At 49.9% G+C, this 22839-nt stretch overlaps 1 protein-coding gene and 1 long non-coding RNA gene across 4 annotated transcripts in view; one reads left to right on the top strand and one right to left on the bottom strand.

Annotated features, from left to right (window-relative positions):
- Positions 1-22839, top strand: part of URB1 (URB1 ribosome biogenesis factor) — an 82173-nt gene that overhangs the window by 51095 nt on the left and 8239 nt on the right. For 2 of the 3 annotated variants that reach the window (XR_015240418.1, XM_086675853.1), the window contains exons 29-39: positions 2920-3091; positions 3590-3692; positions 13775-13935; positions 14483-14594; positions 15522-15628; positions 16133-16276; positions 17378-17487; positions 17876-18073; positions 19236-19477; positions 19904-20500; positions 21548-21770. Coding sequence is in view for 2 of the 3 variants with exons in the window: in XM_086675853.1 (XP_086531979.1) it covers positions 2920-3091; positions 3590-3692; positions 13775-13935; positions 14483-14594; positions 15522-15628; positions 16133-16276; positions 17378-17487; positions 17876-18073; positions 19236-19477; positions 19904-20500; positions 21548-21729 (2128 nt within the window). In the remaining variant the exon portion in view is untranslated. Of the gene's footprint in view, positions 1-2919; positions 3092-3589; positions 3693-13774; positions 13936-14482; positions 14595-15521; positions 15629-16132; positions 16277-17377; positions 17488-17875; positions 18074-19235; positions 19478-19903; positions 20501-21547; positions 22337-22839 lie in introns of those variants that run through there. The other variant, XM_086675852.1, reaches the window with a different exon arrangement.
- LOC147577588 (uncharacterized) lies at positions 4138-5777 on the bottom strand. The gene is made up of 3 exons (XR_015240419.1): positions 5560-5777; positions 4942-5060; positions 4138-4573 (listed from the first exon to the last, which is right to left on the bottom strand). It is a non-coding gene; the product is annotated as an uncharacterized LOC147577588 (long non-coding RNA).

Here is a 22839-nt window from a genome sequence, read left to right as displayed (position 1 = left end):
ATGCCCCCCCCAGGGTCAAGGTTAACAGGGGACTTTTGTCCAATGAGCTGCTCATGGAAGGCATCTTAGATTCTTTGTGCTGCCCTCGCATAGTCTTTTCTCCTTACCATTTAGGGCCCGCTCCCTAACATCTGCCCAGTACGTACATGAAGAAGAGCCTGGTGTGTTAAGGCAGGAAGCGAGTGAACTGGGCCAAGATAAATAGTTCGGGAGGAACTCTGCGGAAGGGAGAAAAAGATAATTTTCATGGTGGAATACTTTTTTTTAAAGTATTCCATGGCAGGGGCGCCTGGGTGGCGCAGTCGGTTAAGCGTCTGACTTCAGCCAGGTCACGATCTCGCGGTCCGTGAGTTCGAGCCCCGCGTCGGGCTCTGGGCTGATGGCTCAGAGCCTGGAGCCTGTTTCCGATTCTGTGTCTCCCTCTCTCTCTGCCCCTCCCCCGTTCATGCTCTGTCTCTCTCTGTCCCAAAAATAAATAAACGTTGAAAAAAAAAAAAAAATTAAAGTATTCCATGGCATACTTTATATATATATATATATATATATATATGTATATATATACATATATATATTTATTCTCTTTTGAAAGACAGAGGGAGATAGAGGGCGATCAGGGGAGGGGCAGAGAGGGGGGAGACACAAAATCCGAAGCAGCCTCCACGCTCTGAGCTGTCAGCACAAAGCCTGACACAGGGCTCGAACCTATGAACCTCGAGATCATGACCTGAGCCAAAGTTAGACTCAACCGACTGAGCCACCCAGGTGCCCTCCCCCGCTGCACCCCCCCCCCCCCCGCTCCTTTTTGATTTAAAGATAAAAGCAGTATTAGCTGAGAAGCCACCCAACCCCCACAGGAGGAAAAACAAAAACAAAAAAAACCCGTTTCTATCTCTTAAGAATGCCCAGGTCATGAATAAACATTCTTTTCCTTTCCCTAATGAACTGGCCTTTCCAATGCTTTGGAATTGGTGCCGCATCAGCTGTACCCTTTCTGGAATAAATAAATGGTCCTCGTGTATGTAAGGGAGAGGAGGGCAAAGGGAAGAAAGAGCCGTTTTAGTCTCACTTGGGCCTCAGAACACCTTCTGTCTGCAAGAGTGAAGGAAGTTGAATGGGCTGCCCAAGGAGGACGGGTTAGAGCTGGTTATGGGAGCAGCCGGCTCTCAGCCCAGGAGAGGGGAGGTGGTGCTCACACAACTCTGTGCAGCGAAGTAACAGAAGAGTCTCCTCAGAGCCAATGTGAATGTCACATCCATCCCTGGAGGAGCAGGCCCGAGCTAGGGAGCCACATAGGAGCCCTGTGGACGTTCAGCGGACGGATCTCATGCCAGTAAATGGTGCCCGTTCGACATGCGTATCCAGTCTGTTAGCTGCTTGCCTGTTTACTCACCAGGGAACAGCCTCGCAAAGAAGGTTATTTATTTATGTGTTAAATGTTTGTTTATATTTTGAGAGAGAGAGAAAGAACATGAACAGGGGAGAGGCAGAGGGAGAGAGAGAATCCCAAGCAGGCTGCGCACTGTCACTGCAGAGCCCGACTTAGGGCTCAAACTCACGAGGGACCATGAGAACAAGACCTGAGCCAAAATAAAGAGTCAAGACACTCAACCAATGAAGTCACCCAGGTGCCCCAGACTATTTATTTTTTAACTTGAATGACTGTCGTTGATCTGCACAGAAATGAGTGTGTATCGAGAATTCAAAGATAGGTTCATTGAGCCCTTGCCAGGGCTGGGTGCTGGGTCAGCGCTGTTGAGAATACCTAGAGGAATAAGACACAGTCTTGCTGTCTGTTGAGGGGGTCAGATTGTTGTAAGTGTAACTCCTTTTGATTGGCCTTTGGTGGTGAAGGCCAGCGGTTATGGCACGTGAGGCCACCCTCTCCCTAGGGGAACCAGGGAATGCTTCATGACAGGGTTGGCATTGGAGGGATTTGATAGAGCTGAAGTTGGTGGTGGAGCCTGGGGACACTATGTGGAGGGAACAGTGTCTCAATGGCTGTGAGTCGGGAAAGTCATACATTACTGGGCACGGTGAGGTCAGCTTCTGTGCATCACAGGATATGTGTAGGGACAAGGTGGTGGGAAAGCTAGACAGGCTGGTTGGTAAGGGTTTTAAATATCAGACAAATAATATTTCCATCCAGGCAATGAGATAGCTGATAGACATTTTGGGACAGAGACATGGCCCTCCTCTGAGCTGGACTTTCAGGGAGCATCCTCTAGCAGTGGGGAGGTGGGGAGGAGGTAGTGGGGAGGGAGGGAGGAGGAAGGCGAGGTGGTTTCTTGGGGGCAGCTGTAATGGGTGTTGGTGGCATAAAAGGTCGAGGTGTTTATATAAAAGACTCGAGGCAGGGACGGCCAGAAGGCTGTTCGTGCAGACCTGCTCTACTCGCGGCCACCTGTGAACAGGAGAGGGTTTGAATCGGTATAGCGTCATCAGGCAGCCAGGATTCTGCTGCTGTGACCCAGGACGGACTCGAGCCAGACCCCCCCAGTTTTGCCTTCCAGCTGTGCCACTAACCCGCTGGGCAATTGACTAGCTGAGCAACTTTCTTAACCCTCTTGGTGTCTCTTCCCCCGTTTGCAAAATGGGAGTAGCAACAGTACCTACCTTATGGGGTTGTTACACAGATAAGCGAATTAATGGGTGTGGGGGGTTTAGAGTAAGTGGCACATCATAAGCTCCATACAGGTGTCATTGTCTCCCCCCCCCGCCCCAACGCCCTCTTCATTGCTGGCATCTCCACCACCCCGCTTCCCCCTGTGTCATGATGGAAATGAAATGATACATGCTCCGGACAATGCCTGGAGTGTGCTGGCTGCTTGACCAAGCTACCCATGACGGTCATTGTCATCAGCATCGATTCTGCTCCCGTGGGGCCCTGTGACCAGTGTGCTCTCCCTTGTGCCGCTCCAGAGTGCTGCTGTGGGGCCCAGTGGCTGTGGAGCATCACAAGACGTGCCGGAGTCTGGGCAAGTCGCTGTGGCAGCAGCCGAGCGTCGGGGACATCCTCCGCCTGCTGGATCGGGACCGGATGATGAAGACCATCCTCCACTTCCCCCAGAACCGGAGGCTGCTGCCCCCTGAGGTGCAGGGGGGCCCCAGGGCAGAGCTGTTGGGGAACGCTCCCGGCAGCCATGGGTGCCGTTGTGCTTGCCTGGCAGCTGTGAGTGCCGTTGTGCTTGCTCCTTTGAGGGTTCTGTTTGCACCCTCTACTTTGGCACCCTGTACATCCTGTGACATGCCAGTGCTGTTTCTCTTAGGGTTTGTTAACATCAAGTTAAGTAAAATCCCAACTGTATGCAAAGCTACCAAGACAGGACCCCCATTGGCCCGTTACTCAGCTTCGACAGTTCTGAGCACTGGCTGTGCGTATTTCATTTGTAACTTCCCCCGTAAGAAAGGCTAACTTGAAGCAGAGCCAACGATATCCATTTCATGCAGAAGCAGTTTTTTACGGAGCCATTTTATTTTATGCTTTTGAATATTCACAATAATTGGAACTCTAGATACAGTGGGTGAGCATTCACATGTTATTACGTTTAAGAGGCCAAACCACGCATTTTTTTGTTTCGGGCTATTTCAGGATGGACAGGAACTGATCTTCAAAGACAGGAGCACAGTGGATCTAGATGGCCTTTATGACCCCTGCTTTCTCCTGCATCTCTTCAGTGAATTGACCAGGCCAGGTAACTGCAGCCTTCTCTGGTGCGCAGCTGGAGGAGCGGGCTTCTTTTCTAAACAAAAATTTTTTTTAATGTTTATTTATTTTTGAGAGCGAGAGAGCGAGTGAGCATGAGCGGGGGAGGGGCAGAGAGAGCGGGAGACACAGAATCCCAAGCAGGATCCAGGCTCTGAGCCATCAGCACAGATCCCGATGCAGGGCTGGAACTCACGAATTATGAGATCATGGCCTGAGCTGAAGTCGGACACTCAATCTACTGAGCCACCCAGGTGCCCCCGGAGGAGCGGGTCTCTCATGGTAGTCCCCACCGTGATAATTGAGGATTGTAATTAATCCCAGGAGGATCCTCATCTGCCTTCTCACCTTTTCAGGAAAGTAACAGTGAATGTTTTGAATATAGTGATTTGAAAAAAAAATTATAATTTTAAAATTTGGGAGCATCCCTTCACGCTTGATCTTTTTCTAACTCTGTAGCAAGAGGCTTTTCTGAATTCTCACTAGGTAGTGATCCAGTACCACCAGATTTTATCCTTGAGAATGAGTGAGAGCCTGCCAAGGTCGGCTTTTTCTTGGCTTAAGTATATTTTTGAAATTGTATTTTGTGTCTAGTAGCCTGAGGGTGGGAGTCTTCATGAGTGAACGGGAGGGAGGAGGCAGAACGCAGACATACGCACACGTACCCACTAGGGCGGACGGGTCTGATTCCCAGGTCAGGCAGCTCTGTTGGTTTGGGACATTTCATCAGCGACAAGCGTATCATATTCCATTGTGGTTTTAATGTGCATTTTCCTAGTGGCTGATGATGTCCGGCGTCTTGTGGTTCATTTGCCATCTGTACATCCTCTTTGTTGAAATGTCAGGTCATGTCTTTTGCTCATTTTCTTTCTTTAAAAAAAATTTTTTTTAATGTTTTTATTTATTTTTGAGACAGAGAGAGAGACAGAGCATGAGCAGGGGAGGGGCAGAGAGAGAGGAAGACACAGAATCCGAAGCAGGCTCCAGGCTCTGAACTGTCAGCACAGAGCCCGACGCGGGGCTTGAACTCACAGAACGCGAGATCATGACCTAAGCCAAAGTCAGATGCTTAACTGACTGAGTCACGCAGGTGCCCCTCTTTTGCCCATTTTCTAATAGGATTTTTTTTTTTTTTTTTTTTTTTACTGTTGAGTTTTGAGGGTTCTTTATATATTCTAGATACTCATCCTTCATTGCATATGCGGTTTACAAATATTTTCTCCCAATCCGTAGCTTACCTTTTCATCCTCTTCACAAAGTCTTTGACAGAGCCAAAGTTTTTTGTTCTGGCCAAGTCCAATTTAGCGGTTTTCCTATTTATGGATCACACTTGTATTGGTATTCCTGGCTGGAGAGGCTAGAGACAAGAGAACACATAATGCATAAAGTTCAAATACAGGGCCCTGGCTCCTGTTGGGGAGGAAGGGATACTTCACTGGGCCTCCCCCTGACAAGCCTCTGATGCCCAGTAGGGGGCAGGAGGGGCCTCTGGTTACTGCCTCCCTCCCCCTACTTCCATCTAGGCCTCCTCTGACAGACGCCAATCCGGCAGGGTACTTGGGGCTCTGTGTCACAGCCTGGCAGGCTGAAGGCCGGGCTCTGCACTTGCCTTCACTGGCGTGGGTGGGCGCCAGCCCCGAGGCTTTCTGTGAGGTGTTTGGCTAAAGCAGAGCAGTTATTTATTACCTGAGTTTTCTGTCGGGCTAGGCTGTTTCTTTTCTAGTCTTTTGTCTAGAGACTAGAAAGAGTAGGCTTTTGTTCAGGTATTGTCTGTGCCTATTGATTTTTGGAGTTGCTGGCTTCTTCAGCTCGAAGTCTGGGACACCAGAAGCAGAAAGAAAACACAGGGAACTCACCTGAGGTCCCCCAGCTGGTCAGCTTCCTTTCCACCTTTTAGAGTCATCTTAACATCTGTCCAGTATATTTGAGTTGTACTTACTAGTAAAAGTAGAGAAAATATCATCAACTCCATCGTCCCAGAATTATACATCTAATTTAAGTAATTTTTACCATTAGATGTCATAGTCACAGTTCAAAAGTCAGGTGGTGCCAAAGGGTGTGCGGTGAAACTCTCCTTCCCACCCGACCTCTCACCATTGTTCCTAGCGGGGACACGTTACCTGTTCCTCGCATGCGTTCCTGGGCCCAGCTTGCTTCTTTGAGACCTGTCATGACTCTAGCTGGGCCTGCACAGACGGCCGCCCAGGGACAGGCGTGGTGTGCGGGTAGAGGCACACAGTCCACGTCTCTGCTCTTTGCCGTGGCCGGCGTGATGCCGTCAGGGACCCCAGGCTCCTTCCTGCTGAACTTAACGTACACTAGGAGACCATGTCTCCTTATTCGTGCCGTTCTCTTCATTTTTCAGCTTGAAGTTGTCTTTTTATGGGGCGCCTGGGTGGCTCAGTTGGTTAAGTGACTTCGGCTCAGGTCGCGATCTCACAGTTCGTGGGTTCAAGCCCCGTGTCAGGCTCTATGCCGACAGCTCAGAGCCTGGAGCCTGCTTCGGATTCTGTGTCTTCCTCTCTCTCTCTGCCCCTCCCCTGTTTGCGCTCTGTTTTTCTCTCTCTCTCAAAAAATAAACATAAGGGGCGCCTGGGTGGCGCAGTCGGTTAAGCGTCCGACTTCAGCCAGGTCACGATCTCGTGGTCCGTGAGTTCGAGCCCTGCGTCGGGCTCTGGGCTGATGGCTCGGAGCCTGGAGCCTGTTTCCGATTCTGTGTCTCCCTCTCTCTCTGCCCCTCCCCCGTTCATGCTCTGTCTCTCTCTGTCCCAAAAATAAATAAAAACGTTGGAAAAAAAAAAAAAAAAAAACATAAAAAAAAAAAAAAAAGATTTAAAGGTGTCTTTTTATGCTCCAGCGTGAACAGATTGGTGCTGCCTTTCCTAACAACAGGATGACAGGGCTGGGTCTCCTCAGGGCTTTCCCACTGGTGGCCCCTGGGGTTGCTGTAGTGCCCTGGCCTCCAGAGGCGTGGTGTTCTGTGGCTGAGCTAGATTTCATCTGCTGGAGAGCCAGGCATTTCAGGTCCGCCGCAGATCGCCGTAATGGCAAGCAGGTATCTTAACCATCCCAGTGACTTCGCAGCAGATTAACCTAGGCACATGGACCAGCGTGCGGCCCGGAAGCTCTCCTTCCCCCACCTCTGCCCTGGCAGCACTGGTGAGGTCTGTTTCTCATCAAATGTGAAAATAGATTTTCCACAGTCTGCAAATATGAGGTAACTTGAGTGGATTACAACAAATCATTTAATTGGTTGCTTGGTCTCTTAATAGAGCTTTTAAGAGACAGAAGGCAGAGGCTTGGACAACACTAATAGAAAAGTACTAAAAATAGGACACAGTGTTTTTCTCGGAATCTTGAAGATTGCCCTTTTTAGGTCGGGAGGACAGTGTCTGGGAGGCCTTTTGTGAAGAGAGCTAATTAGGAAGTGGGTTTTTAAGTTAGGGAAATCTCCAAACACAGCCTATTTTATGTTCTATTGGCATGATACAGGTAGGAAGATTTGCAAAACATGCCTGCCCTAAAAAGGATTTGTGGTAGCTTAAAATACCAGTTACACTAAAGTCATTCATAGTAAAGCAGAAAATTTTGAAAAGTATAGAGGTGGATAGAGATATGAAAGTAATGAAAATATTAAAAGAAACAAACAGACAAAAATTAGGTCATTAAATTTTACTTAGGAATACTAATCATCCAGAACAAAAAGTAGAAACGTAATGTTTTAAATAAATTTTGTCGTCTGATAAAAGGAAGCATACCAGTTTGTAGGGAAATTTCTAGCAGTAAAATGGTAAGTTGAACAGAACAGAAATCTATGAACAGCATATGGCCAATGTAGGCTAGGTTTATTGTTGTTGAATTAAATCATGAATCTGTTTTTCATATTCTTTTTAACACGTGTTTTTCTCTTTGCTTTTGCTCTGGTGAAGCAAGCATGAAGAATGTTTTGTTTTGTTTTTTAACTTTTTTTTTAATGTTTATTTATATCTGAGAGAGAGAGCACGCGAACAGGGGAGGGGTGGAGAGAGAGAGAGAGGGAGACACAGAATCCGAGGCAGGCTCCAGGCTCGGAGCTGTCAGCACAGAGCCCGACGTGGGGCTCAAACCCACAAACTGTGAGATCTTGACCTGAGCCAAAGTCGGATGCTTAACCGACTGAGCCACCCCGGCGCCCCATCACAAAGAATGTTTTAAATGAACTTTAATTGAAGTGTGATGTAGAGAAACGACCACAAATCCTATGTGTGTGGTGGGAGTTTTGGTGAAATCACCAGCTGGATCAAGGAGCAGAACATAGTGGGCAGCTCTCCCTAGTCAGTATCCCTTCCTCCCCAACAGGAGCCAGGGCCCTGTATTTGAACTTTATGCATTATGTGTTCTCTTGTCTCAACTCCATTTACCCCACATTATGCTCGTGAGTCCTTCATACCGTGTGTAGCACAGAAAGCTCTCAACAAAATGTTGTTACTTCCTGCAGTGACACCTGGGTCCAAGTGTTGCTAACGTCTTGCGATCCTAAATTGGGCATGTGATTGGTTTTTAAGCGTGACTGCCAGACTTCAGAGAAACTACAGTCTCACTTCTCCCGTTCAGCCTTTTGCTGTAAAGGGGAACCTGTTTTCTTAACCTTACTGCTTCCCTGCTTTGAGTCCTTGGCTGAGAAACAGGGTCAGCCAGGGCTGTTAGCAATGACAGTGACAGATGCTTTTTCCACAGTGAATTCTTGTCCTCAACAGAACTGGGCTGAGATCTTCAGCTCCTAAATCACGTGTGCCGCCAAACAGGGAGGCCGGTGTGCAGCTCTCTGAGCCTCGTCACCAGACCACGGGGACACAGGCCCCGTGGACTCCTCTCTCACCTGCCAGGCTGCCCCGGAGGGAAGTGGTGTAGAAGGAGGCGTCAGGTGGAGCCTGGAAGCTCCATAATACCACCACTGAAGCCCACAAAAGAGAGGCTGCTTTTTATTTTAATCCTTGAGAACCATGCTGGTTGAGCCTGGTTGAATCTTTAATCTTCAGGTAGCATCTGAAGATCTGTTATCGCAAGGCCAAATTGCTGTTTGCGAGGGCCCTGAAACAGAGAGTGGTGTTTATAACCGTTTTTTTTAATAGCCTATTATACTTTCTGCACCCCCACGGCAGCTCTTTTCCTTAAATGTTACAAAGCCAGGACTTCTTGAAACAGCAGATGATGGCAGACGTGAAATTGACTTTTCCTCATGGACACGTGGAAAGTCCATTTGTCTTAGAGAATGTCGCTGATTACTAAAAATACCCTAGCCAGCTGAGTACTAGCTGTTTTTAGTGAGCGTGATATTAAATGTTTAGACTGTTCTCGGTCTCAAACATATTCCATTTATGTGTGTTGGTTATGGAGGTGTGTAGCTGTATCTTAACACATCTCGTCTTTCCCGAAACAGTATGCTATCCCACAGTTGGATGTTTTTTTTTAAAGCTTTTTGAGTTTTCCCTCCTCATCAAAACTAGTCACTTGTTAGAAATGATAAAATTTAGTCTGTACACTCTTGGAGCCCAAGAGGCTTCCCATTATTCTCTTTTCATCTTTTTACTTGTAATCTGCATGTTGGTATTAAAAGTGGTTTCCTATTGACACATGGATTTGGGCTCTGCCTTTTTGAAATCCAGTCTGACCATCTCTGCCTTTTAGTTGGAATGTGTACACCCTTTACATTTAGTGTGATTATTGGTCCAATTCTGTGTTGTTTTCTTTGTTGGCTTTTAGCTACAGTGCACGTGTGTGTGTGTGTGTGTGTTACCTTAGGGTGTGTAGTACTCCCCTTCAGTTTATTGCAGTTCACTTTCAAGTGGGATTATATACCACTCTGTGGATAGTAGAAACACCGTACAACAGTATTAATCCATCCCTGCCCCTCCTGGTTTTCCGTGCTGTTCTTACCATACATTTTACTCTTGTGTGCTGTGACACCCACAATATGTTGTAGTTTTTGCTTCAGATTGTCGCAATGTCTTATATTTACCATTTTACAGTTGCCCTTTCTGGTTCTCTTCATTCCTCTGTGTAGACTCAGATTCCTATCTCCTTCCTTCTGCCTGAAGTACTTCCTTTAAGAATTCTTGTAGTTTCAGGGGCACCTGGGTGGCTCAGTAGGTTAAGCGTCCAACTTCGGCTCAGGTCATGATCTCGCAGTCTGTAAATTCAGGCCTCACATCGGGCTCTGTGTTGATACTGGAGACTGCTTCAGATTTTGTGTCTCCCTCTCTTTCTGCCCCTCTCCCCTCACAAAAAGTTAAAAAAAAGAGCTCTTGTAGTTGAGGGGTGCCTGGGTGACTCAGTCAATTGGGTGTCTGACTCTTAATCTCATGTCAAGTCATGATCTCATGGTTTGTGAAATTAAATCCCTGATAGCACAGAGCCCGCTTGGGATTCTCTCTCCCTCTCTTTCTGCCCTTCCCCTGCTTGTACTCTTTCTCTCTCTCACACAGTAAATAAAATTAATAAAAAAGAGGGGCACCTGGATGACTCAGTCAGTTGAGTGTCTGACTCTTTGATTTTCAGCTTAGGTCATGATCCCAACATTGTGGAATTGGGCTCTCTCTACAATGAGCATGGGACCTGTTTAAGATTCTCTCTGTCTCTCCTGCCCCGATTGCACAGTCTGTCTGTCTGTCTGTCTGTCTCTGTCTCTCCAAAAAGAATTCTGGTCATTCATGTCTGCTAATCAGTTCTTTCAGGTTTTTCATAGGAAAAAAACCTTAACTTTTAAAAGGTTTTCATGGGGTATAAAATTCTAGACTGACAGGTTTTTTTTCTTACCGTACTTGAAAGATGATGCCACCTGATTTTTGGATTGCATTGTTTCTAACAAGCAACCAGCCGTCGTTCCTACTTTTGTTTCTGTATATGTTGTGTGACTGCTTCGAAGATTTTCATATTATTGGTTTCAAGCAGTTTAATTATGTGCTTTCCTGTGACTTTCTTTATGTTTCTTGTAGTTGGGGTATTCAGTGAGCTTGGCTCTGTAGGTTTATAGTTCTTGTCAAATTTGGAAAAACTTTGGCCATTGTTTCTTCCAACTTTTCAGGACTTCAACTACACATGTATTAGCCCACTTGAAAATGATCCCACAGCTCACTGATGTTCTGTTCCTGGTTTAAAATTTTTTTTTCTCTGTGTGTTTCAATTTGGATCATTTCTGTTGCTGTCTTAGAGTTCATTAATCTCTTTTTCTGTAATGTCTAATCTGTTAATAATCTCCTTCAGTGCATTTTTCATCTCTGACATTTTAATTTTCATCTTTGGAACCTTGGTTTGGGTTTTTATAGCTTCCATGTGTCTAGTTAACATTTTCAGTATTGTCTTTAGCTCCTTGTACACGTAGAATATAGTTATATTAGTTACACTAGAATTCTAGTTCTGTTACCTTTGTCCTATCTGAGTCATCTTCAAATGGTGGATTTTTCTAATGGGCTATATTCCTTCTTGTTTGAATGTCTGATAATTTTTTAGTGTAAAGCAGACACTATGAATTTTACCTTATTTGGTGCTGGATATTTTTTATTTTTTTAAGTTTATTGATTTATTTTGAGAATACGCACACACACATGCACGGAAGCTGGGGAGGCACAGAGAGAGAGAGGGAAAGAGGAATTCCAAGTGGGGCTCAAACTCATAAACTGAGATCTTGACCCGAGCTGAAATCAAGAATCAGATGCTTAACCAACTGAGCTGCTCAGGTGCCCTGCTGCTGGATATGTTCGTATTCCTGTGAATGTTCTTGAGCTTTGTTCTAGGACACATTTGAGCTGCTTAGACATGATTTGATCCTTCCAGCCTTGCTTTGAATCTCTGTTAGGTAGGACCAAAGCAGCATTTTAGTCCAGGACAGACAGACTTCACCTCACCACTGAAGAAACACCCTGCTAAGCAGTGTGCCCTCTCCCGGTGAATGTGAGGGTTTCACCCTGGCTGGTGGGACAGGACCCATGTCCAGGCAGGTGTGAGCCTGGGGTTGTCTTTGGTCCTCAGCCTCGGTAGCTTCCTCGTACACTCTTGCCGGGGCGGGGCACTCGGCCAAAGAGCCTGGTGCTCTCTCCGTGGAACTCTCTTCTCTGGGACTCTCCCTTGTGACATCTGGCCACCTTGGCCTCCCAGGCCTCCTGCTCCATCTTGCACAACTCCGAGCTCTCCAGTTTCAGCCTAGAAGCCTCCAGGCTGCGAGCTGGGACTCTTGGAAGGTTCATCCTGTTCATTTTCACTCTTGGAGATTGCTCTCCTTTATCGCCTCATGTCCAGTGTCTTGAAAATTCTTGTTTTATTTGTTCAGTCTGGTTTTTTAGTTGCTTCAGGTGGACAGGGGAATCCGGTTTCTGCCACTTTCGGCTGGAAGTGGAAATCCTGGTTCTCCCTTGAGGTGGCGTAAACATTGAGAAAGAGGAAGGGGGCCGTGTGGAAGCATCCACGCAGCCATTGGTTGCCCTTCGCGGGGCGGCAGTGGGGGTGGGGGGCAGTGCTGGTGGAAGTTACAAGGAGCTGTGCTACTTCCGAGGGACAAGGACGCTTTATGGTTTAAAGTGATTTCAGCACCTTTGGGCAGCCACTCATTGGGGACCATCGCGTGCCCATGCATGTAGCTGTTTGGATTACAGTACAGAGGAGTAGCTGATTGGTAGTTTCTCTCTTACTGTTCATGCTTGACGTTTTTAAATTTTTTTTTTTTCCAACATTTATTTATTTTTGGGACAGAGAGAGACAGAGCATGAACGGGGGAGGAGCAGAGAGAGAGGGAGACACAGAATCGGAAACAGGCTCCAGGCTCTGAGCCATCAGGCCAGAGCCTGACGCGGGGCTCGAACTCACGGACCGCGAGATCGTGACCTGGCTGAAGTCGGACGCTTAACCGACTGCGCCACCCAGGCGCCCCCATGCTTGACGTTTTTAAGTTGCCAAAATTACCCTTTTAAAAGTCTCACTTCGGGAAAAGAAGAAAAAAAAAAGCTTGGCTTTTTAAAAACATCATTAGTGGTGTATCTTTTATCAATAGACAGTATGTTCCAAGATTGCACATTTCACTTGGTTTCTGGGTATTCTTTTCACTTGGTTTGTATTTAGTGCCTCATTTAACTGCGTCACCAGTGCCTCAGCCTAAAGAACATCTGCATGGGTGATGATCATGACCAAACCCTTCGTCATCATTTTTAAACACGGTGACCCATCTCTGTCCCATGGTTTTTCTTCACAGGTTTTATCTTCTAACTTATGACAGTATTTATGTTGTAAAAGGGCCTGGGTCTTTGTTAAAGAGGGTTTAAAGCGTCCTGAATTTTGTTATTGGTAACCAAGCCCTTTAAGTTGTGGTCCTTGGGGTCCCCTTGTATATCTGACCTTCCTGCTTGGTTACATTTCCTGACCTGATTATGGGTTTTTACAAGGCCTCACATCTAACAGATGGATATCAGCTAGCAAACTCTTTAGACTCTAACTTTTGCTCAGTGTGGTGAGCCTCTCTTCTATGAGATTTTCGTGGTTTGCTTAAAGGAAGGACTAGGGTTACAGAATGCATATAAGTTAATCCTTCATAGAATTGTTGGGCCGGGTTAGACTGGTTTGCACTGGCTGACTTTCCCAGCTTCCCTGCCTTTGGTATTTTCCTTAGCGGTCTTTGGAGCTAGGAACTCAGATGCTGCAGACTGAACAAGGTGGAAACGGGGAGCTGGTTTTCTCTGCTGGCCCCACAATCGTGTCCCCCAGGTCACCAGCATGCTCGGATCTCATGTCTCGGGTCTGAATGGCACCTCCGTTCTTCTCTGGCTCGTTGAATGTTGTGAGAAGTAATGAAATAGTCCTGATTGGGATTTATAAGCATTTTAGAAGTTGAAAATATAGCTTCTTGTCATAGAAGGGAAGACAGGCTTTTGTCCAACTTCAGCAGAAGCTAAGGGGGGCTGGAGAGACCTGTATTTCTTGTATCTAGCTAGCACTTGTTGCTGATGATGGCAGAACACAAAAGGAAATTTAATTGTCCGTGTTGCACAAGCATTGTGATCGTGTGTGTGTTTGTGTGTATTTAATGCTCTATTTTATTTCCCATAGAATTTGTGGTAGATTGTCGAAAATTTTTGGACTCCAATTCTCTGGGCCTAACCGTCGCGGCCCTCAGCAGCTATGACCCCCAGATGCGAGCTGCGGCCTATTACGTCCTGGCGGCCTACTACTCGCAGCTGGAGGGGGCACGGTTCCGAGAGCAGCCCCAGGTGAGTGCGCTTCAGGGAGCCGGTTCTCCGCCGCATCCGGTAGAAGGCCTTCTGTGTAACACAGAAGCGTGTTGTCTGATAAGGAACCGAGGTCCGTTCCCCTTCAGGGAGTGATGATGCTGGGGGTTGCCTCTGGTTCTCAACTCCGGGGAGATTGAGAAAGCTCTCCCCTTTCGACAGTCTTCTTGTGCGGAGGTGGGCAGAGCAGTTTGGTTTCTTTGGCCTGGGCTGTGGCTGAGGCAGCTGTTACCCAGGACGCACTGAGGCTCAAAAGCGTGTGCCCCAAGGTGGCGGGGGACAGGAACAGACTGGGTTGTTGGGGTGTGAAGCCAGGGTTCTCTCCGCCCGTGTGCACCTGCCTGGCTCCTCAAGGGACAGCAGAAGCACTCTTAAGATGGCAGTGAGCAGGGACGTTGCCTTTATGTGCATCCCGGGATGTGAGGAGCAGGCCACCCGGCAAAGCTGTGGTTTAAGCTGCATGAGTCGAGGCTGATCACAGCTGTTCTGAAAATTCTTTTTTTTTTTCCCCTTCTTTCCTGGTTTTAAGCTACTTTACCTGTTGGATGTAGTCCGGAATGGGATCCGAACTCAGAACATGAGACTCACCTTTACCTTGACTCTCTTCATTGCCAAAGCAGCCCTGCAGATTTTGAAACCAGGTACTGCTGGTAGGACTAGGTTGGGGTGAGGTTGAAATGTCGAGACTGAGCACGTCCACTTGTTGGCGTCAGTCCTGCAGGCGTGGTCCGTCACACGTGTGAGAAGGGACGTGTCTGGGTCATCCAGTGACACAGTCATATTCAAATGGGGAAGCAGCCCCCCACCTGAGGCCCCCATGGTCACATAGCTTGTCTGAGGCCCCACAATTCATCTGTAGTCAATTCAGCTGTTAGAATTCAGATCTAGCGTTCGTTTACTCCTGTATATTTTTTCTTCTCCTTAGAAATTACTGGAGGAAAGCAAGTAATTGGTCATTTGTAGACTCTAAAGAAAAAGACTGTTCCGAGAAAATATCTTAGCAGAGGCCATGGTGGTTGGTCTTGGCCTTCTGTCCAGTGCACCCTCTCAGATCTCATGTCAGGGTCAGGGGCATAAGCAGCAGTGGGCACGGGGTGGCTCCGAGGACCCAGGCGTCTGGACAGGTTGGAGGTGGCGATCGAGGGGGAGGAAGCATCTGTCCCCATCGGCCTCGTTGCGTTCTAGAGCCAAGTGCCCCGGGGGTGTCTGAGCCTCCTGTGCTGTGACAGTGACCTTCAGTTGGAGGCCGACGGGGCTGGGTGTCAGCCATCTGTGTAACCAGGTTCCACTCTGCAGACCAGCTGGTTGGAGCTTGCGCAGTGGGCCGCTGGCTGGGGAGGGGCAGCTCGCGGTCTCGGAACCGTGAGCAAAAGTCTGCACGCAGCACAGAACTAAGGTGCCTTATTGCAGCCTGATTCTCGAGAGCTGCTAACCTGGATAAGGATGCAAAAGCTCCCCTGGGGGAAGGGATTGATGTCTGCCCCCCCCAGATCCCATTCCCCAACTCCAGCAGAGCACGAGGGTCCCACTGGTGCCTGCTGGAAGCCACTGTCTGTCTTTGTCCTCAGAGGAACACATGTACCTGAAGATCAACAGGTTCCTGCTGTCACACGAGTACTTGAATATGAACAAGGTTCCAGGCTTCTACCAGTTCTTCTTCAGCTCAGACTTTGAGGTAATGCTTCTCAAGTCCCCGGGGGCCCCCAGAAGACTCCTCTTTTGGACTTGCAGCCACTGCTGTCCTTCCTCACCTTGCTCGGCACGGTTGGTGGCATGGCTGCGCGAGCTGTGTTGGAGCAGGAAGATCACGTGGTCGTGCTCGTAGAAATGCTTTTCACTCCACGCGTTAAGTTTTAGGTGGCTTCTCACACCTTAAAAAACTTCTGAGGCCTAAGCTGTGTGGCGTTCTCGTATTTTCTTGGCCGGGTTAAGCATTAAATGTGCTTTTGTAGGACACCTGCTCGAGTGGACACAGTGCAGTGTGTGAACTTGACCCGCTCCTTTCCTTCTGATCTGAAGGAACCGAATCGGGTGTTGAGGGATTCTGATCACATAATCAGAAATAGACAGACTGTTGGCTGCCATGGCTGCTTCCATTGCCACCACTTGAAAATAGTGGGGTCGGAAGAGCCGTCTTTCACTTGTGTAACAGTAGTTTCCCGTTTCTCCTGGGTCACAGCAAAAGACGGAACAGGAATGGGTGTTCGGGATCCTGCGGCAGGGGATGCGGGACAAACACTGCTATGAGCTCTACGCCCGGCGAGGGGTCTTCCACACCATCCTGGCCTTCTTCAACAGCCCCCTGTGTGACGACGAGGCACAGGTAGGCGGGCACCGCGGTCTGTTTGAGAATGAAAGGTCCGTGCTTTTGTTCACGCTTTTATTTGGAAGTCAGACCCGTGTGAATTCTAATCCCAGCCTGGATGTGACCAACCCACTCATGTGACATTAAGCTGACTTCCCACGAGGGGAAAGGCTGGCACTCGCTGCTGCCATTCCCTGTTGAAATGCTGTTCCTTGTGGCTCCTCTCCCGTGCCCTCACCTGGTGGTGAGGTCTGTGCAGAGGGCAGAGCCAAAACAGTGATCATGAACCTTTGGAGCTGGCTACGAAGCCTAGCAACAAATTACCCCCGTAAATGACTGATGTGCTTTTGCGGAGACCTTCTTGAGCCACCAGTATTTCACTAAATGCACAGAAGCTGTAGGTTCTCGAAACTCAGCTAGGAAACAGGAGTCGGGAGTTGAAGCCGACAGTCTTGCAACCAGGGAGGGAATCCCTTCAACCGAGAGCTTGTGTGTGTATGTGTGTGTGTGTCCGTCCACTCAATGCCCTGGGTGGCTGGAAGGAGTAAGTAGGTAGAGTTTTCAGTATCTGGATTAACTTCCAGCCCCGTCAGCTTTTGTGTCTGACCGGATATAAAACCTGTATAAATAGGAACAAGTCAGAAGCAAGAAACACGCTGGGAGAAACTGGAGTCTGGGTATGATAGTTATTTTTCCTGACGAGGGAGAATGAGAAGATACCCACTTCACAGCTCCAGGGGCGGCCGCATTCTTATGTCCTCCCTTCCGGATGCTAAAACTGAAGGGACAAAATGGGCCGCCAGCTGTTTGGACTAGAAATGGGTCCATATCCCCTGCCAGGCTCACACTGGGCCATGTGCTTTCCGAGCCGTGTCTTTGTGCCTGTGGGTTGGTTCCTTATGATGGGTTAGCAGGGGCGGTCAGCCCCAGTGCCTGGCACTTGCTGTGGATGTCTGTGTCCTCTGGCCGGCCACGGCCACCACTCTTACGCGGCAGAGCCAGCCTCTTGTGCGGCAGCGCCCGGAAATGGATACGACATACCGTTATGTTAAGTTGTTCCTTTCACCAAGTAAGTTCGGTTTCCCTACTGAGAAATAACTCTTCATTTTGGGTTTTCAGATTTGGATTCTGGAAATTCTACAGAACGCTGCCCAGGATGCCCAGTCTGCCTATGAGATCCTACGGGACTATAGCCTTTTAACGTGGGTTTTACACATCCTTGAGAGCAAGTAAGCGCCTCATGTGTGAGCGGCGTGTCGAGTGGGGAGAGGGTGGGGTGGAGACCGTGGAGTTTACTGCTGGCTTTAGTGGTGACTGGAAACGTACCGAACAGTCCGTCCCGTCTAGTGGTTGCCCACTAGGAAGGAGAATCGGGGCCCCACCCTGGGTTGCAGCATTTGGAGGGCAGGCTCCCTGTTTTCACGTGGATGCTGTGACTTTGGGGGCTGCGGTGGGGGTGAGCAGAAGGAATCGCTGCGAGAAGGGATAGCCTGCCACCCACCACCAGGCGCTGCCACTGCGGGCATAAGTGTGTCCCGAGGTGCCCCCCACCCCTGCTCCAGCCGAGGTCGCTGAGAGGAGAGGACGTGGCAGTGAGCATTCCGTATTTGGTTTCAGGTTTCTGGAGACGCAGCTCCTGTCCAACATAATCTCCTTGCTGCACACACTGTGGGTGACCAACCTAGGGGACAAGGGAGTGGAGTCTGAGGGCCCGCCTCCTCCCAAGCCAGGGTCCCAGGAGCCCCCGAAGCTGCTCGCCCTGCACCTGGTCAACGAGTTCCTGTATGTTCTCATTGTGCTCACAAAGCACCTGAGGTAAGCCCCTGCCCGCCAGGCGTGACCATGTCACCTGTGGACATCACCGCTCAGCGGTCCCCTTGGTCACAGCTTCACAGGGCTGAGCCACACGGCTGCTGTCAGTTGTGGGTGACGTCAGGAAACCTCTTAGCTGTTTCTGCTTTTCTACTTCAACTTTATGAGGCTCCTTTCAAGACGCCGAGAACTTAACACTCTAAACACCTAAAACCTGTCATACCAGATGGCTTTTAGCAGACAAACAACTCCCTTGATATTTTGATTCAAGCACTCGTGTATTTTGTAGAAAGAACATATTTTCCATCACCTTAAGAAAGTGTGTTCCCAGACTTGCTTCTGCCTTCTTTAGCCTGCACAGATTCACTTATCCCAGAATCTTCTTGAAAATTTCAGTATTTTCATATGACCTCTTAGAAGAATCCTCCTGATTTCCTCAGAGAGCTACACTCTCCTCAGATCCCACCGTCTTAGAGAAAATAGAGTCTGTGCACTCAGAGTTCTGACTTAGGAACAGAGGTGTGCTAATTGGAACCAGAAGATTGATCACAAATGGATTATAATCTCAGAGTGAAAACTTTCTTGATAGAGGACAGGGCATTTGGTCTTAGGTTGTTTTGAATTAAGTTGTTAAGTCAGTGCCGACACACCTGTTTCTTATTTCGGGGTCGTTGAGAACCGATGGCAATTTGAAATAATTCTAAAATCGTGTGGAGCAGGTGCTATCGTATTTTAAATTCCCTGGGGTTCAGAACGTATTTCTTACCGGTGCCCATCGTCGGGTTGGACCACGGATGGGGCTGAGTCTGAGAGGCCGTGAGGCACAGGGAGCCCACTGTCCCACAGTGTTGTGTTAGGTGGCTGGTGCCCAGACGCTCACACTCTCTCCACCTCACTCTCCCTGGTCAGCCATGGTTTCCCAGAGATTTCTGTTCCTCCAGCATGGAGGTCGGACTCCAGTCTCCACTGTGCCTCCCCTGCCGTGGCTTGCTCTGTCCTGTTCGTTGTGCTGGTTCCATGCTCCCTGTGTGTTGTAAAGGCACACTCCGGCGGTGGGTGGGCCATTTGACCCTCTGGGCGTTGCCCAGCCACCCCCGTCCTGGGGTCCTGGGCTATGGGACGAGGAGGCAGCTTGGGCTCAGTCTGCGACGTTGGCTTCTGACAGGCCGACCTTGGCCCCCGCCCAGCTGACTGGCTTCTTTGGGGCGCTCGAGTCCGTGCTGAGGTACCGGGCCACCGTCGTGCAGGCCTTCAAGGACATGAACCGCTTCACAGTGAACGAGACAGTGCTGTCCACCAAGGATGTCCTCGTCCTCCTGCATAAGTGGAGCCTCATCGAGAGAGATGCCAAGCTCCAGGACGACCTGAGAGCAGCCATTGAGCAATACCAAGTCAAGGAGCTGCTGAGTGAGTGTCGGGACCCGACTGTCTGGCGTTCCCCAGACTGTGCCCAGCTCCCCACGGAGCACCCAGCGGTTTGCTTCTCTAAGCAGCATTTCCGAAGCTGTCGGGGCTTAGGAACAGGGCACACCCGTCCTCGTAGCCCTGCAGAGGTTGCTGGGGAGGCCTGGCTTTGAGCTCTGGCTCTGCCACGGCCGGTGCTCACCATGAGGGGGAGGGGCGGTGGTGAGGATGAAGCGGGTTCATCGTGACAGCAGCGGGGACCGTCACAGGCCCACGTGGAGCACTTGCCGCGCTCCAGGCGTAGGAACGTGTCCTGTTGGGGCCGAGCCCTCGGGGCCTGTAGGCTGCCCTTGCAGCACCCGCCCGCCACCTGGAGCTGCATGGGGACGGGGGCGTCGGTCTCACTGCCTTCCTCTCCGTGTACAACAGAAATGTGCAAGGATAAGAACAAGCCCGCCGTGCCAGCCCGAGCTAAAGGCCTGCGGGGCCGAAAGAGGAGGCCTGGGGAGGAGGAGGAGACGGCCGACCCTGAGCCGCAGGCGTCCACCTTGGAGACGTGCAAGGGCCTCTTGAGGTCCATACTGACCCACTGGGGGCCCGCGTTCCCCGGCCCTGACTGCGCTCGGGGCCCCGTGGACGGGGCTGCCCCTGAGAGCGAGGCCCCGGGCCTCACATGTGCCGCCGCCTCCCTGGCGGTCGGCTGGGTGCTGCGGTCGGTGGCCGAGCACCCGCCCGGCAGGGCAGAGGCTTTGGGACTCCTTGGCTGGCTGAAGAGCCACATCTTGCCACAGCCGGTGGTCGTGGCAGAGCTTCTCGGGGACCGTGCTGTGAGGAGTAGCATCTTCAGGCTGTACAGCCAGTCCTGCAGCGCCGAGCAGCTGGCGGGCCCCGCGCAGAGCATGGCCTGCCTCTTCAACACGGTCATGCTGCAGCTAGCGGCCCAGGGCCCGGCGGGGAGCGCCTTCCGCCCGGCGGTCGAGACCCTCTGCCTCTCGTCTCTGAAGGAGAAGGACGAAGCCACCCGAGGTGAGGCTGGTTCGCTCGTCAGAGGCTGAAGGAATGCACCAACGGGTGCGGGGTCCGGAGCAACTCCCGGTCCTTAGAGCCTGTCGGGGACCCTTGATGAAGTATGGATGGGGCCCAACCCAAACCCAGTTTGCCATGGGGCCGTGAGCGGGCAGGGAGGAAGCCTCTGCTCTCTGGTCAAGTGCCAGTGATGATTGTGTTTGCAGTGGAGAAGCGAGTGCCCCTCAGAACCGCTGCACAGCAGCGGCTTTGCTACATTTCAGCCATTACTCAAGTGAAGATTACGCTTCACAGCAGTGCGGATGGATGCGTGGGTACAGATGCGTGTGTGTGTGTGTGTGTGTGTGTGTATGGATTTGCATATATGTGCACAAGCACGAAAATATGCACACAGTTTATGTGCTTGGCACTTAGCAGGTGCTTAGTGAGGGATTAAGTGCAGGAATGAATGAATGAACCAGCAGCAAAGGCTTAAAAGGCTGTAAGGAGAACAGAGGGAGGCTGACCATGTGCACGTGGCCTCCTCCATCTGAGAGGGTTGTTCCTTTCACAGAGGGATGTAAGGGGACCAGGAAAGAGAGATGGGCCAGCAGCCGAGGCAGGTGAACTCACCCTGGGAGTGACCTCTTCTCTCATCTGGATGCTGTCAGGGAGTTGAGTCTGTGCCTGGGAAACCCTGTCCTCTGGCCCATGCTATTGACGAAATGGTGTGAAGGGATCCTGGGAACCTCTTCTCAAACCACGGTTCTGGTTCTCAGCACGGGTGGTCAGGACCAAGAAGAAACTTGGCTTGTAGTAACTTTTTTTCACGTTCCACACACATTGATCAAATAGAAAGATGAATTTTTTTTAAAGAAAAAAGATTAACCCCAAATTTAAGCAAAATTAATTTGTTTTGAACACCTGCTCACCTGTTGCCAGAGGCATGTGGCACCGTTTACTTGGGTACCGAGCAAAGCTCCCATGTCCCCAGGCGTGTGGGTGGGGTGACTTGTTTTCCAGAGGAGTAGCTTTGTGTCCTGATGGCCTTGTTGCCCTCTTCCTCAGCCACCGCAGTGTTCCTGGTATCTCTGTACATTAAGGACGTCTGGCTGGGGGCTCAGCGGCCAGACACCCTCCTAACCCACATCCAGATGATCCGTGACGCCACAGAGGACGCACCAAAGGGTGACGAGGAGGCTGTTGTCATGCTCTGCAAGGACATCGCCGCCTTGGTCCCCAACGCTTGATGCCCTGCCCTCCGGTGCCTTCTGGCACCAGGTTCTAGAAGGTTAGTTGAGTCGAGGGTTTCCGTGGAAAGCACGTATAATGACAAGTTCCGTCAACATTAACTCCGTTTCCTGACAGGCGAAGTTGGCTTTGTTTAACTCAACGATGAATGATAAGCTCCGGGGACTGCGCGCACAAAGCGGTCAAAGCCGAAGCAGGCCTGGGTGCTTCCGGCCCACAGGCCCATTCAGTGTTCACACTGGGAGGACCCTTCCTCTTGGCTTCAGTGCTCTTCAAAGAAAATACCTCAAGTTGAGGTAACGCTTCTGAGCACTGAAGGGATTTGTGGGTATTAAAGCTAAAGGGTCCAAGAATAGAAGGCGTCAGATAAAGGAGCACGAGAAGAGGTGCTTCAGCTTTTCTTTCCGGTGAAGTCTTACACAGATGTGTACAACTTTTTGAGTGTTAATTATTTTAGTAAATAAAAGGGTATTATGCTAAATCCTTACAGTATAAAAGCGATTTGATCTCTGTCTTGGGAAGAAAGCCTGTATTTTTTTTTTTTTAACTGTTTCAAAGGGAGGATTTGGGATTCTATAACTTGTTAATAAATGTCTATTTTTGTTACGCTTTTGTGTTTTGCTTATGGATGGCAATAGGCCGTTTCATTTCACAGCAGCCTGCGTCGTAGAGGGTCAGCACCTGACTCTTAACCTTCCTATAGCAATTGGCACAGCGGCTGGCAAACCCAGTGGGGTTGTGGAGCCTGGGCGCTTGGAGCTCGGCGTGTGCCCGCGTCCCTCCCGCACGCCGTGGCCCCCGGTTATTCTTGACGACCTCACGTTTTAACCAAGATATGAGTGACACCTGTCTGCCTCCAGTCCCTTTACCACGTATGGGCTCATTGTCTAGAAAGCAGGGGGTGGACCCTCCCCTCTGCCCATCCCCCCGCCCCCTGACACAACACTCGCAACAGCGTTTTCTGAGAACATTCCCATGTCAGAATCCTGCTTTTAGGTTCAAGTTAGAAGAGCCCCGTGTTCTTTCTCGCCCCTTTTCTGCGTCTCTGGAGCTCGTGAGCCTCCTCTCCCTCGTCTCCCTTTCTAGCCCACCACCCCCGAGTAAGGCGA

The sequence above is a fragment of the Puma concolor genome, chromosome C2 (genome assembly GCF_028749965.1).
Source record: "Puma concolor isolate L17-30 chromosome C2, mPumCon1.1.hap2, whole genome shotgun sequence".
In the NCBI taxonomy this organism is placed as follows: Eukaryota; Metazoa; Chordata; class Mammalia; order Carnivora; family Felidae; genus Puma; species Puma concolor.
The sequence above is the reverse complement of the archived record's forward strand: the minus strand, read 5'-3'. Positions and strand labels throughout refer to the sequence as shown.